The sequence below is a fragment of the Phaethon lepturus genome, unplaced genomic scaffold (genome assembly GCF_000687285.1).
Source record: "Phaethon lepturus isolate BGI_N335 unplaced genomic scaffold, ASM68728v1 scaffold1699, whole genome shotgun sequence".
Lineage (NCBI taxonomy): Eukaryota > Metazoa > Chordata > Aves > Phaethontiformes > Phaethontidae > Phaethon > Phaethon lepturus.
In genome coordinates this window covers 43,926-58,336 of record NW_010561002.1, presented here as the reverse complement: position 1 = coordinate 58,336, position 14,411 = coordinate 43,926, and the positions used below count along the sequence as shown (strand labels likewise).

Sequence of the window (14,411 nt, the reverse complement as noted above, 5' to 3'; positions counted from 1 at the left end):
GGACTGAGGGGTTCACACCAGAGCCGCGCGGCCGCCGTTGGCCCACCAACCTTCCTCTCCGCAGGCGGGGAACCGAAGCTGCTGCCCAGCTCGTTGTGGGGAGGGACGGGGTTCAGTTTCTCATCAGCAGACCAGTGGCTCCTATCCAAGACAGCCTGCTTTTCATAATGCTCACTCTTTAGCTGATTTTTTTTTTTCTATAATTGGCAGTTGGGATGTAATTTCTAACGTCTAACAAACTGTGGATTTTGTTCCTAGATCAAAGATTGCATATGTAGGATAAAAAAAAATTAATAATTTTGAAGCACAACAAATACTTTATGGTGTTTTTACCAGCACTATATTCTGGTCCTGTTTGCTTTAACCCCTTCCCTTGTAAAACTGATGGCCCATGATAGAAAAGCCAAGCCATTCACTACTGAGTTGTGTCATGTCTTTGGAGATTTGGTAAATGGTAAATGGAGCTAAAAGATTGGAGTATACAGTTATTGGCAACTGGTAATTGAGGCTCAAAAGCTAATATATTATGGCATAACTATATGCGGCTGCACAGGTTGTTTTTTTTTTTTAAAACCCACCTTGCAGGCAGCAAGGACTGAAGGTCGGTGGCAGCGCAAGCAGGAGAACACTGCTGTGATGGCAGGTGAAATACAACAATGCTTGTATTCAGTGTCTCAAAATTATAACACTACATCGCTAAAACACCACACTACAACAGTGACGCCACGAACCGCAACACTCCTCAAAATAAGGGACCTCCCTGAGGGCTGTATGGGCTGTGCCCGGCTGCGAGGGCAGGGTCTCCCCAAAACCCCCAACCCAGGGCTTGCAGAGTCTTTCCCCCATCCCATGCCATGTGTTGGGTAGCAGACGCCGCATCCCCGCTCACCCCGGCCATGCTGCTGCCACGGGGTGGGATCCTCTGTGCTTCTGCGAAGTAGGCGAAATCTGTTGGTGAGGGCTTTGCCTTTGGGGGTTTCTGTATAGAACCAAACCCTCTTATTTTCTAGATCATTTCTCCAAGTATGTCAAGAACGATTCCAACTCCCAGCCTGTCCCCCCATATACTCACAGCCCTTTCACGCTTCATATTTCTCCGGAGGATATAACCTGAATTAAGAAGAGAAAGGAAAAAAAATCCTAAGAAAATTGTGAGTTGATGAACAAGTTTGCTGTGCCAAGGACCTGCCCTGAAGACCATTTCCTTAGAGCTGTCCTCAGCTCTCTGCAATGGCAGTGGGGAAGAGGGGCAGAGGCTGTCTGAGGCCTCCCTGCAGCCCCTCTGCGGGGTGGGCACCCCCAGCCCACATCCCCCCACAGCCCCACAGGTGCTCCAGCTGCCATGGTGGTTCGGCAGCACTCACCCGCAGGTCTCCTGCCAGGGCGGCTGAGGTCTCCTACTGAGCTCATCTCGCCCCTCGCGCCTGAGCACAGGGGCTGGAAGACCAGAGGCCCCCCCAAAACTGTGCTCCAGCCTCGGCAGGCCGGGAAGAGAGGAACCCCGTGGTCTCGCCCCACCGGAGCTGGGAGCTCGTGCCAGAGCCCTCATGGAGCCCAGCTCAGCGCTCATCCCTGGATTCTGCTGGATTCAGCCTCAGGGGTTGCCCGGAAAGTCTTGCTTCCCATCACTGCTCCGGGCAAGCAGCAAACGCACCAGCTCACCGCTTTGCCGCTGCCGCCGCGTAGCGCCCGAACGTGGCCTGCTGCCAGCTCCACGTCACCTAGCAGCGCAAGGCGCCATGGCAGCATTTAAACTGTACAGAACTGGGTATTTATAACTGTCTTTCAAACATACTCCTTTTGGTACTGAGGACATTACCTTTCCAAACTATAATAGTCACATCCAAACCATAAAACACACATACCTGCACCCATTGAAGGTACCAAAGCTGCTGGGAAAACAAAACACCACAATTTTTACAGAATGTTCTCAAGTGTTTTCAAAAACCAGCCAGTGATGACCTCTCCACCCCACATGGTCGTAGGTAAGTGCCGTTTTTCTTCATTGGTCTCTACTGATTTTAAGAACTGAGTAACTTGCCTCTCTTTTAATTCATTTACTGAAGAACTACACTTTTAACAATTCAGTAGGATAACATTCTGCTTCGCATTAACAAACTTCAATACAAAAAAATGAATGCGTGGTCAGTCAGAGGTAAAAATGACTGGATGCGTGTGTATTGATTGAGAGAAGGCCAATGAATTAAAGCAGAAAAACTTAAGCAAGTACAATGCCATTTCTGTCGAAATTTGTGCAAAACTCCTGATGACTTAAGCTGCCAACAACCTCATTGACATCGATGGTTAAGTCTACGCCGTCTCCTGAGGCAAATCTCTGGGGAACAAGTTCACTCAGTGTGCATACTGCTGCAAGCGCAGCCTTAGGGGCAAGCAGGGAACAGCTTCCCGGCCCGCTGGAATCCTTCGTGCTCCAGCGGTCACGGCAGACAAGTACGTCCCTCACCCTGCCCAGGCAGGCCAACAGCGGGTGGGCGGGGGGCAGAGCCCACCTGCTGATGGTGGCCACAGCGAGGGCTGGTGCTGGGCACGGAGGCTGGGGCACCCAACCCGAAGTGCAAAGGTCCGGCTCTGCTGCGGGCCCTTTGGCGGGTCGTGTACCTGGGCGACTCCAGCCCAAAGAGCCCCGATTCGCAGTAGCTTCTGCATGTGGTGCATCGGGAGCATAACATGTTCGTGGCTCCCTCAGGGCAGCCTGGTCCAGTGGCATCAGGTTCGGGCTTATTCCCTGATCTGGCTGTTCCCTGCAGCAGCACTGGCCCGTCACGAGTTACTGCAGAGCAGCGCACGCTGCGCCGCGCTGAGCTGATGGGTTCCTGCTCCAGGTGCACAGGGTCCCAGAACCAGGCAAGAGGGCACCGGGGGAAACAAGCAGGAGCCTGGTACCACAGGTACCCAACCGTATCCCCAGTGGGGCCCGACACGGACGCGTGCCTGGTGCGCAGCAGAGGGTCACAGGCTCAAGAATTCTACAAAATGTGGGGGTGAGGAGAAGCAGCACAGAGCTCCCCTTTCCATAACCAGGGAAATAAGTAAGCCTTCATAATTTTTTTCCATGCATGGATTTATTATGAAATCAGGTATTTAGGGGCAATCATAACAGTTTCTACAATAATAAAGTTTAATACTTTAAATTACTTGGGAAGATTCCGCACGTCCTTAAACACTTAATTTAGTATCTCTATTATTCCTTAAGCTGAGTTTTCTTACACCATGCAATAAAAATGTGAAAGTGTTTTGTTTTGTTTTTTTTTCCTGTGCTGCAATGTACAGCTTCATGTGCTGCAGTCTTCGTTCTCACAAGAACATGCTATGTGTGCATCAACAGTGTCCTGCATATCCTCTGACTTCTGGTCGAACTTCGTCTGTTTGTCTGTCAGGCTGGTAGCTGAATCTGACAGGGGACAAGAAATGTAAAGTAAACAGTATTCTTCAGAAGCAGCTTTGCAAGGTACAGCATTTACCATGCACTAGTCATTAATTACAGCAGGCTTGGCTTCTCCTCGCTGGCTCACATATTTATATTTGTCTAAGTCACGCAGAGTTGTTCCAGGAAACCCACTTAATTAATAAGCCAGTTCTACGTTGAAAACTACTACTTCCATGTAGGATTTTATTAGTAATAGATTTAGGAAAGGATATTGTGGTCTTAAAGGAAAAACAAACTTGGAAAACGGACATAAACCTATCATCTATATAATCTATATCTATTTTATTTAATCTCTTATAATTTACAATATACCTGTAAAAAAGACATCCTCCTATGTCACTGCACTTGTGTGCAGGAATCCTGTCCACACCTGCCATCCTATTGCCTAAATCAGCCCAGTGAAATAGGATCACGTGCAAAGGCAGCAATATATGAAAATATGCAAGGCGAAGATCCCCGTTTCAGGGTGCTGCACGTGGTCAGATGTGGGTGAATCCTCACAGGCTGCCATACACAGGTTTTCAGCTGACTCATAACGTTGACTGTGCTGTTATCTTGCACTTACCCTATTAGTTCATAGCACCATGGAGTTCAGTTTAGATTTTAAATGCTGGTATCATGAAAAACATAGTAAAGTTAAAACAGAAAAACATCTCTCACTAAAGATAGTTTTACATATTAATGCAAACAGGGAAACGTCTTCAGTCAACACTGCGGGACGTCCACCCCTTCCTGTGGGTATGTTAGATTATTCATACATTTCAAGCAGAATAACTGAGTCAAGGCACAATCTCTGCAGACATACGTGCAGCTCCGGTTCAGCTGGCATTCTGTTGACTTACCAGCTGGGAGACAGTGGAAACCAACAGTGACTGGAGTAGTCCTGGTGGCAGAGCATCCTTTCATACAGCGCAGCACAGGCTCGGTAGAATAGCACTTGGACTCGACGCCCGCAAGCTGAACTGTCTTCTCAAGCTTCATGAAGGAGCGTCGCAGTTTGCAGGCTATAACACAGTCGTTGGTGACAGTCATTATGTGCTTATGTTCAAAACCTTCCGATCTCCCCAGACTGACCCACCTGCCAATGCTGCCAATTTGCAAACAAATTTCCTCTATGAAAACTATGTTTTGATCACAAGTAAAGCAGCATGGCTGACTGATAAACTTTTCAAATCAGCTAATTAGGTATGGAGCTACGGAAAGCTAATTTCAAATGCAACTGGTTTGTTTCTAGATTAGCACGTGGAAACAGAGACTGATATACTTTCTAACAAACATTTTGCAAAGTAAACTGGCTCACAGAATAGCTGCAAACCCACATTCAAAAGCTTTGAATATTCAGCAGTGGAAAGAAAGGGAGGATTTCTGCACAATTAGAAGTAATCACTAAAGAATTACGCTACTGCTACTGTCATTCAGACTCAAAATCGCTGTAGGGAGAGACCAGAAGTCAATGCTGCCAGTCAGTAATGTTGATCTTGTTTTCGATTCCCAGTACAAGCAGCTACAAGTGTGTGAGAAGCTAAATGGACCACAATTTATTCCTGACTATAAGTTTTATTCTCTCAAATTCCAGCCATTTCCACCATACGTGAAATGGAAACACAACACGTGGTCACCACCAGCCATGTGAATATTATTGTGTTCATGCACGTGGACTCCATATGCATCTGAAGCAAGTTTGATGCCCAGTATTCTTTACAAAGACAGAGCAGAATAACAGTTGATGTACAGCTAAACATGTAGAAGCCACCTCCAGGGACTGAGGAAGTCCTTCCCACCAGGACAGGTCTTCCTTACAAAGGCAACATGCCCGTTCTCCTTGCAGCACTATGGCATGCTGTTGCATCATAACCTCAGCTGAGAGCACCAAGCACACCATAAGATCCTAATCTACTGAAACGCTTAAAATATAGCTTTTTTTTTTTTTTCACTTCAACCATGTAATTAAGTCCCTGGAACTGCTCACGCACTCAAATGCTTTGCTTGACAGGTTGCACTGGTTCAAAAATGAGGTGGTCAGCCAAGGTAAAATAATTACTAATCCTCATCTGATTTTTTAATGGCTCAAATGCTGGCTGGAAAATGCTCTTGTGCTTAAATCAAAGCATTCCATGTGAATTTGTCCTCTGACATTTTTTCCTGATCTTCTTCTAAAACACTTCAAAATGGAAGAAAAGATTTTGTTTCAGCTTGGTTACTTATTATTTAACTGACTTGTGCTTTTTGGCTTATTTGCTTAACTTATAGTTTCTTACTCCTTTCTAAATAGACAACTACTTTTTATACTTAAGATAACTTAATAACGAACCCTTTTAAAATACTTCTTTCAAAATGTTTACAGATTTGAAATTTTCTAAATCAATTCTACTTTTTCTATACAACTGCAGTAATATTCTATTAGATTTATTAGAGCTTGCATACCTCCTGTACAAGGCTTTTCTTCCAAAATCCAAGAATGTCCAAAGCTCACTGCATCTTTAGCTAGATATCCATTGGGCATTCGATATTCCTGTTCACATTCTGCATCATATTTTCCACATATTCCACACATTTTCCCTGCCATCCATAAAGCAACTTGTATCTTCGAGAAAAAAAATCAAAACCATTTCAAGTTAAAGAAAAAAATACCTATGGAGCAGTTTTTTGCTACGTAGGTCACTTCCAGTATAAGTTAATGCACAAACATTTAAAATCTCTTTGCTAAGAATTCAGAAGGGTCTGACAGTCAGATGCCAAACTCCCCTGGTGCTGTAGCGTCTTTAACTCCGTCACAGCCTTTAAAAAATACTGTGCCAGTCTAGTGTGTTAAGTTATTAATAGCCTAGACTATTTATATGCTAAAGCTTTTGTCTGATGGATGTTTTTGTAGTATGGGTGGTAGATACAGCACAGTTTACGGATTTCTGACATTCACATTTCACATCGCTTTTAGTGCAGCCTTTGAAACATTTGTTCACCTTAAAAGAACAGCTGCATTTTTCCTGGTTTCAAGAATTATACAGCCACAAGAACAGCGGACAGGAGCTGAAAACTCATTTTTCTTGCGAATGCACTGCTGGCTCAGCGTGTGTATGCTCACAGGCACATTTCCCAACACACACCTGTGCTGCAAGAATAAGGTATTTCTGTCAGTGAAAGATTCTCACTTCTGCTCAGAAACGAAGAGCAGGACTGTGCAATCCTGTAGCGTCATCTTCCCTTTGGGGTTTTTTGGGCCCTGCACAGATTTGGGTTTGCCACTGTGTATTCTTGCACTCATGCATACAGATTTAAGGGATCCTATGGAAATTTCTCAACACCCAAGCTTATGAAGAGGGGGAACGATACCCTGAATGTGTATCCATCAAAGTACAATTTATCAATGCCATAGGCTGGGGCAACAAGTACAAGCCCTTGTTTTTCACTGTGGATCCACAGAGAAGCACCTAGAAGAAAACAAAATAAAACAAAGCACCACCAAAACAGACCCAACCTAGCTTCTTTAAGAAAGAAAAAAAGCAACTGTCATGTTTCTAAAATGTTCTTTTCCTTGAAATTCCTCAGTTGTTCTACTCAAGAAACAAAACAGAGCAAAACAATGTAGAAATGTGTATGTATAGAAAATAAGTGTTTGTAAAAAGTTGGAAAGCAACTCTAATGATCACGGATTTATTAATTTTTCTTTGGGTTATTAACATATTCATATTTATTTCTAGAAACAACTACAGAGCTGCCTATAATATCTGTATAGTTGTGCAGATAGATATAGAAGGCCCTGAGTACACTATATTGGAGTAAGGAAACACAAAGAACACCGTGACTGTTACTGGAGCCATTTCTAGCACAATTATCACTTCCCAAGTACGTAACAAATAGGACAGATCTCAGCACTGGCAGATGCTAACCCAATTTCGGCAAGATTTAACCTGATTCATATGCTACAGCTCTACAGTCAGGAAATGTCTGCATTGTACATAGCCCCTGACTGCATAGCACAGAATGAACAAGGTTCTCCTGCAGCTTTCACAGGAAAAAAAATATTCCTGCTTTGAGATAAGCAAGCAGGCTATTTTACCAGTTCTCCATATTTATTCCTAGCAGATTTCAGAATGCTAGCCAAATTTATACCTACAAATCAAACGAGGAACAACACTGATATGCAAGTGTGGTGAATTTTAGAAAAGATCTACTTCAAAAAGTTTTAATCAAGCGAGATTGTATAGTATAACCAAAACACTTGTCGAATTTGGAACTCCAGCAAGAGCTGCAGTAATGTATGAAAAGGAGGGATCTTCATGTTAGTTATATCCTGCTTAGTTTGGCCACTTCAAGAGCGTCACACTCTAATGAGTCTTTCTACATGTTACTATGCAAGGGAGTAAAATACACGTTCTTAAATATTAACCTTACAACCAAAGGTAGAAATACTTATTGAATACAAACTGATGGAATCTCTCTGATGGATTTTTTTGTGTGTCTGTCTGTCTTTCACATACGTGACAATGAAACAACAGATGCTGCATCACTTACCAGCAGATATGTATGAAACATTCGTTGTGCGGCTTTCAACCCCATCTACCAGCAGTTTCACCTGCCCGTTCGCAGGGTACATATCGATTTCACTGTTAAGGAGAAGAGCGTTCATACCCTGTTTGTATCGCAGTCACACGCATGCAGCAACAAAGGCATTTTCCTGCTCACTAAGTATCACTGGTCACAGCATAAGCTCATTTCAACTATTTACGTTATATCAGGGGTACTCTTGTCACCTAAGATGCAGGGTAACATCATCAGCATCACATTCAATATGTGTGGAAAGTAAATAAGGGAAATGCTGAAATACCACGGGCTGCTAACCATTGCAGTAAAGCTCAGATCATGGAATCTTCGGGTTGAAAAGGACCTGTTAAGGTCATCTAGTCCAACCCCCCTGCAACCGACAGGGACATCTTCAACTAGACCAGGTTGCTCAGAGCCCCGTCCAGCCTGGCCTTGAATGTTTCCAGGGATGGGGCATCTACCACCTCTCCGGGCAACCTGTGCCAGTGTTTCACCACCCTCGTTGTGAAAAATTTCTTCCTCATATCTAGTCTAAATCTGCCCTCTTCTAGTTTAAAACTCTTATCCCTTGTCCTATTGCAACAAGCGCTGCTAAAACATCTGTCCCCATCTTTCTGATAAGCCCCCTTTAAGTACTGGAAGGCTGCAATAAGGTCTCCCTGGAGCCTTCTCTTCTCCAGGCTGAACAACCCCAACTCTTTCAGCCTTTCTGCATAGGAGAGCTGTTCCATCCCTCTAATCATTGTTGTGGCCTCCTCTGACCCTCTCCAACAGGTCCATGTCTTTCCTGTGCCAAGGGCTCCAGAGCTGGACGCAGGACTCCAGGTGGGGTCTCACCAAAGTGGAGTAGAGGGGCAGAATCACCTCCCTTGACCTGCTGGCCACGCTGCTTTGGATGCAGCCCAGGATGCTGGCTCATGTCCAGCTTTTCATCCAGCCGGACCCACAAGTCCTTCTTGGCAGGGCTGCTCTTGATCCCTTCTCCCCAGCTTGTACTGATACTGGGGGTTTCCTTGACCCAGGTACAGGACCCGCATGAGGGGGTTGAGCCTCATGAGGTCCATGCCTCGTGCGAGCTCAAGATCTAAGCTCCTCTCATGTTAAATGTGGACGATGTAGTCCCTCACCCTCCCAGCATCTGGCAGGAGTTACTTACTGACTGCCAAGCTTGATATTGATTGCTTTCAGGTTCATAGCTTCTTCAGCATTCCTCATCATCACCAGGAACTTAAGGTCAGAGCTGCAATCCTGAGCCAAGATGTGGTAGCAATTTGCTGGCATTGTGTAGTTAAACTGAACTTCATTAAAGGTTGTGACCTTGTTGTGGGAAACTGAGCAGCGAGCTGGTTAAATAAAATATCAGTGAGTATTTGCTTTTCAATAAAAGAAAGTCATTAAATGGCATATTTTATTCTTAGTGCTATTATTTTAGCTTTATATTTTTTCCACTCTGTGATATTTTTGTATGGATTACAGGGGCTTTTGTCTACTAAGCACCCATAAATTCTAAAAAAGGCATGGAAAATACACTCCTCTATCTAACAAAAAATAAGTGCCAGAAAGTTTAAATGTTATCCGTTCAGATAATTGGTATCTTGATCCCTGAAATGGTGATGATTTCTGTACTATATGCACAATATTCTCTCCCAGCTGAACCATCCTCACATTATTACAGGATATTTCCTAATTAACTGAAGACAAATAATCCCAGAAAAATTCAGAAGGTGCTTAGGTAATTTGGGAGGATGTCATGCTTGTGAACCCAATTAGACCCTGACCTTTCAAATTCTCGAGCACTGCAGAGGGGGCTTCAGCAAAGACATTCCAGATGGGAGGCTGCAGCTCTGAAGCTGGTATCCTCGGACCTACAGGGAGTGACAGGGGAAGCCTCATGGCTTTTTCATAGAGGATCATCTGAAAAGGAATTCAAAAGCACATTCAAAATACACTTGTGCCAGGTATTCACAGAAAACAGCTGAGATCAGCTTTTTCTCCTATTTGGAATCTGATTTCAACTTCTACTGTGGTTGACAAAGACTTTATGTGAACACAGTTCATCTGACTCATTGTCCATGAGGTTTTTGCTTCTGCTTATGGTTTCGTCTCATGGTGTGGGTCATCATTCAGATATTATTTGAGAGAGAATTAATTACTCCCCTCCAAAGGTGGTTAAGGTGAACACTTATGGAGCTACTGCAGATGGAAACGCATGTCATTATGAGTACCCATGGCACTCTCTTTTTCCATGAACAAAATCAATCTATGAATATTCTTGGACGTAATGTAAAAAGGCTGAAAATAAAAGTTGTTCTCATCATTTTTACCCAGACTGATGCTTTCTCAATTTTTCTGTCTCATAATTTACCCACTGTAATTAAAATGCAACAGTCTCACTTTTCTACTAGGAAAAAATAGGAGAGTGTTAATAATATTTCATAATTACATCAGGAAGCTTGATAACAACATCACATGTCCTTGGAGAAGTTAGAGCCACGACCACCTTGGCTTGTCGAGAAGGATTCTTGTCTGTTTTTTCAGAGAACCCCAGCATAAACGCAGCCCCAGGGACAAACTTGTAAAACCTTCAAAAATTCAAATCAGAAAGATCTGGTGAAATAGAGAAGCAAAAAGCAGCACACATCCCAACCAGGTTGTCTCCTATCTGTGTGTAAGTATTATACAGCGTCTTCAGGATCACTGGTTAGGTCCCCATGACCACTCTCTGCTTTACTGATCAAGTGTTCAGTGAAAGGAAGGATCTGTTCCTCAGTTTTCAGTAATTATGTCCAGTATAAAGAATTACTGCACATTACAATAGGATGGCTATGATGTCCCATTTGACCTACAAGTACTAGTACTTCGGTATGAGTACTAGTACCGAAGGCAGCACTCAAACACATCAGAGAATAAAATAATAACTGGTCCTTTAACCACTAGAACCTCATGGGTGGATGCTGATGTTTCCCAGCCGACCGATATCATGAACAAGTGTCACTAAAGACTAAAAACCTCACCATTCTGCTATGGATCTGATACTTGAAGGAACTTTAGGCCACTCCAGTTTCACTTGTACAGCAGGGTGGGCAGCAAATCGCCCAGTTACCAGCTCTGTTGAAATCTTGTAGTCCTGGCAATTCCGGCCCCATTTCAGGTAAGCCTATAATGGAGAGAGAAATGTTCCATTTCTAAATGCACGGAACACGGTTTTCCTGTGATGCATACAGCTGTTTATAACTGGTTTTTTAGCCTTACCACTGCCTTGTGAGCATTGAGGACTGAAGCATCAGCACAGAGCTTCCACTTGCTTGAATCTGTGAGGTTTGACACAAACACCTGCACCCGGGGCCTGATGGAGTCAATATCAGCATATACCACAAGCTGGAGACCTCCTATCTTCTTCTCGTTACGAATGCCATGAAGAAAAACAGCTAATACTGGTGTTTTAACATCTCCCAAAAACTTAGTCTAGGAAGAAAGGGGAGAAAGTATGCAAAGAATATAATTATAAAAGAGTTAACCATAGAACAATTTAGATACAAGATCTAGATGGATACATGAAAAATAATGAACTACAAATATGTACCAGCATATGTACCACACACATTTACATGCCTATAAACTCTCATGCATATGTCTTTAATGTGCATGTGCCTCTGCATGCACAGAGGGATTTTATGACCATATTTTATGAGCCAAAATTTGTGCTGTTTCCTGAGCTACAGCTGATACCATGGAAATATTAATATCATTAGGATACAGTAATGACTCTATGATTCAGGCTTCATTGTTAATATCCATATATTAGCCTGCGAATGAAAGGAGGTGTTCAATTTGACTATCATCAGCTGTCCGTTGTAGTTGTCACTCATTCTCACAACAAGAACATCACCCCAGCTAGCATCCTCCTGTTTATCTCTCTGGTTGGTCTGTGGGCTTTCACCTCCCACTTCAGCTGCGAGTTCTGTGGGGCAGGCAGGTTTTGTGTTTGCACAGCACCCTAGCACAAAATATAATCCAGGATGTTTTCTTCAACATCAAGAGCCACTCCTCTTGACAGCAGGGCCTTAAGCGTGCTATGACCTGCAATTCCTTCACTCCATTGCTAGACTTCACTTCATCACTTGCCCCAGAGAGCAAGCCTGCACGCATCAGACTGGGTGGCAATGAGGAGCCAAGGTGCTACATGTCACCTCTGAACCATGCCTTCTGCTGAGGCTCCTGTTAGCCTCGGCCTCCACCACCAACATCCTTGCACTGGAGCTGCAGCACCTCAACTTCCCTCCTGAAGAGGGTTGCAGAGGCCACAAGATCAATCTCTGCCGGCATCTGTTGGGTGGGATTCCCATGAAAGAAGGATCATGGTGCAAGTAAGAAGGTTCCTCACCTCACTGCAGAGGAAAGTGTGTGTGGGAACTGTGGTGCGTGTCTCATTCTTCATTGATACTCGACACTTGAGAGATTGGTATTTCTCTCTTTCTGTTATCCTAGCAGTACAATTAGTAATTGCCGTGCAAGTGCACGGCCACTCTGCCATTCTTCCAAGCTGTCAAAAACCCCTAAAAACGATGCAACTAACCCGGGAAGCAGCTCGAGATGAGGCATGACTGGATCTGGTAGAGGAGTACGTGCTGCTAAGGTGGTCAGCTGGGATTTTCCTTTCTGGGAACTGCAAGAAGAAAACACATCATGCTCAAGAGAGTAGTTTAAAAGCATGCTTGAAGGAATTGCACCAGGCAGTGCTGCAGAACACTCTCTGTCATGCCACTTGGTGTTGGTAAACTTGCGTTCCAGCCCTGAGCAGCTCAGTGACTTGCAGTATGCTTTGTCCTGCTTAGTACATGTGATCTAGCTTTAAAAAATCTTGTTTACCCAAATACATCTGAACCCCTCAGAAGAGACAAATAAGGAACATGTCTAGATGAGAATTCCCTGTGTGAAAAAACAATTGACCAGAGCAAGTCTAATTGAACCAGCCTCTCAATTCAACACGAAAGACCAGAACTGACTCATTTTACTTCTGGAAGGGCCTGATCAACTGGAGGACACACTTAATGGACCAACTGAATGGAAAGGATCAACTGAATGGACACACAGAGCTGAAGTTTTTACTGTTTGAGGAACACAAATATCAAGTACACTGCTCCTGGCTGGCTCATGCCCTAGTTAGAATCTTCTACTGAACTAAAGTACCATAAAATAAGGTATCCTCCCACGTTTGTCATCATCACTATCCCGGTGTATATCAGCAGTGATTCCAACCCAAGAAACCAAGTGATCAAAGCCAGTCAGGTGGCCCAAGCTCTTGATGGTAGGATCTTTGTTCCTCTGAAGCGTGCATCCCCACTCCCTTGCACTGCTTTGGTAGAACTCCGCATCTACTTTGTAGAGCCCAAATGGCATCATGTGCTCAACACAGAGAAAAACATAGTTCTCTGTCTTTATGCATCTCAGAAGAACCACCACTGTTGATCTGGTGTTCTAAATGTTATCATTACTGTAATTTTCCTCAACAAAGACAATATGATACCTTTAAGGTTTCCATTTGACTCATGACAGATTCCATACGTAATTTACTGAGGAAAGAAAAACTCACCTCTTGTCTATGCGCTGATCTAAAGCGATACTGATAAATCTCATGATCTCCCTTTAAAAATGATAAAAACAAGAAGATTAAAAGTCTCAGAAGAAAAGAAATACTGCAATTAGATTGAAACCTGAGCACTGGGAATTAAGTAAAGATTTTACTAATTATCATTAATACATAGTTCTGTATGCTTAATCACAAGCACATAATGCAAAACTTGAAGTAGTTTATATTAAGCATTAATGTTCCTACCGCAAATTTAAGACAGAAACATGCAATATATGTTGACAGAAAGTAGTAAACTGGCAAAAAAATGGTTCCCTGCCTATAACAAAAGTTTCCACAAACTTGCAGAAACTGTTGAGATGTTCTGAATTAGACATCAGAGCCAATGATTGCAGGTGTGTTTGCAGAATAAATTTTGCCATTTTATGTTGCTAAAATTTACTGTGTCAACTCATAATTTCTTGATTTATGATGCAAAGCCAGCTGCCATCAGGAATGTGATTCATGAACATTAGCAGCATCAGTCAATTTACTGACAAAGTTACCCATGTTTTGGAATATGTGCTGCTGCTGCTGCTGCCACCTTCCAGATGTCCCAAATGATGCTGATGGCTATGGTGACTCAACGACTTCCTGCTGCTGCTGCTGCTACTGCTGCTACTGCTGCCATTCAGATACCTTGAGTGATGCCCATGGCTATGGTGACTCAATGACTTCCTGCAGCTGCTGCTACTACTACTACTGCTGCTGCTACTACTCCTGCTGCTGCTACTACTACTACTCCTGCTGCTCCTGCTGCTGCTACTACTACTACTCCTGCTGCTCTTGCTT

General features: G+C 43.6%; 1 protein-coding gene across 1 annotated transcript in view; it reads right to left on the bottom strand.

Annotated features, from left to right (window-relative positions):
- Window positions 1-3,293: 3,293 nt before the first annotated feature.
- Window positions 3,294-14,411, bottom strand: part of LOC104626014 (vitellogenin-2-like) — a 24,069-nt gene continuing 12,951 nt past the window's right edge. Inside the window, exons 25-37 of the mRNA XM_010293823.1 lie at window positions 14,126-14,405; window positions 13,584-13,634; window positions 12,567-12,656; window positions 11,243-11,455; window positions 11,005-11,147; window positions 10,434-10,572; window positions 9,769-9,904; window positions 9,147-9,333; window positions 7,961-8,052; window positions 6,779-6,876; window positions 5,873-6,032; window positions 4,291-4,452; window positions 3,294-3,412 (exon numbers count right to left, since the gene is read on the bottom strand). Of these exons, the coding sequence (XP_010292125.1) occupies window positions 3,294-3,412; window positions 4,291-4,452; window positions 5,873-6,032; window positions 6,779-6,876; window positions 7,961-8,052; window positions 9,147-9,333; window positions 9,769-9,904; window positions 10,434-10,572; window positions 11,005-11,147; window positions 11,243-11,455; window positions 12,567-12,656; window positions 13,584-13,634; window positions 14,126-14,405 (1,870 nt within the window). The remainder of the gene's footprint in view (window positions 3,413-4,290; window positions 4,453-5,872; window positions 6,033-6,778; window positions 6,877-7,960; window positions 8,053-9,146; window positions 9,334-9,768; window positions 9,905-10,433; window positions 10,573-11,004; window positions 11,148-11,242; window positions 11,456-12,566; window positions 12,657-13,583; window positions 13,635-14,125; window positions 14,406-14,411) is intronic.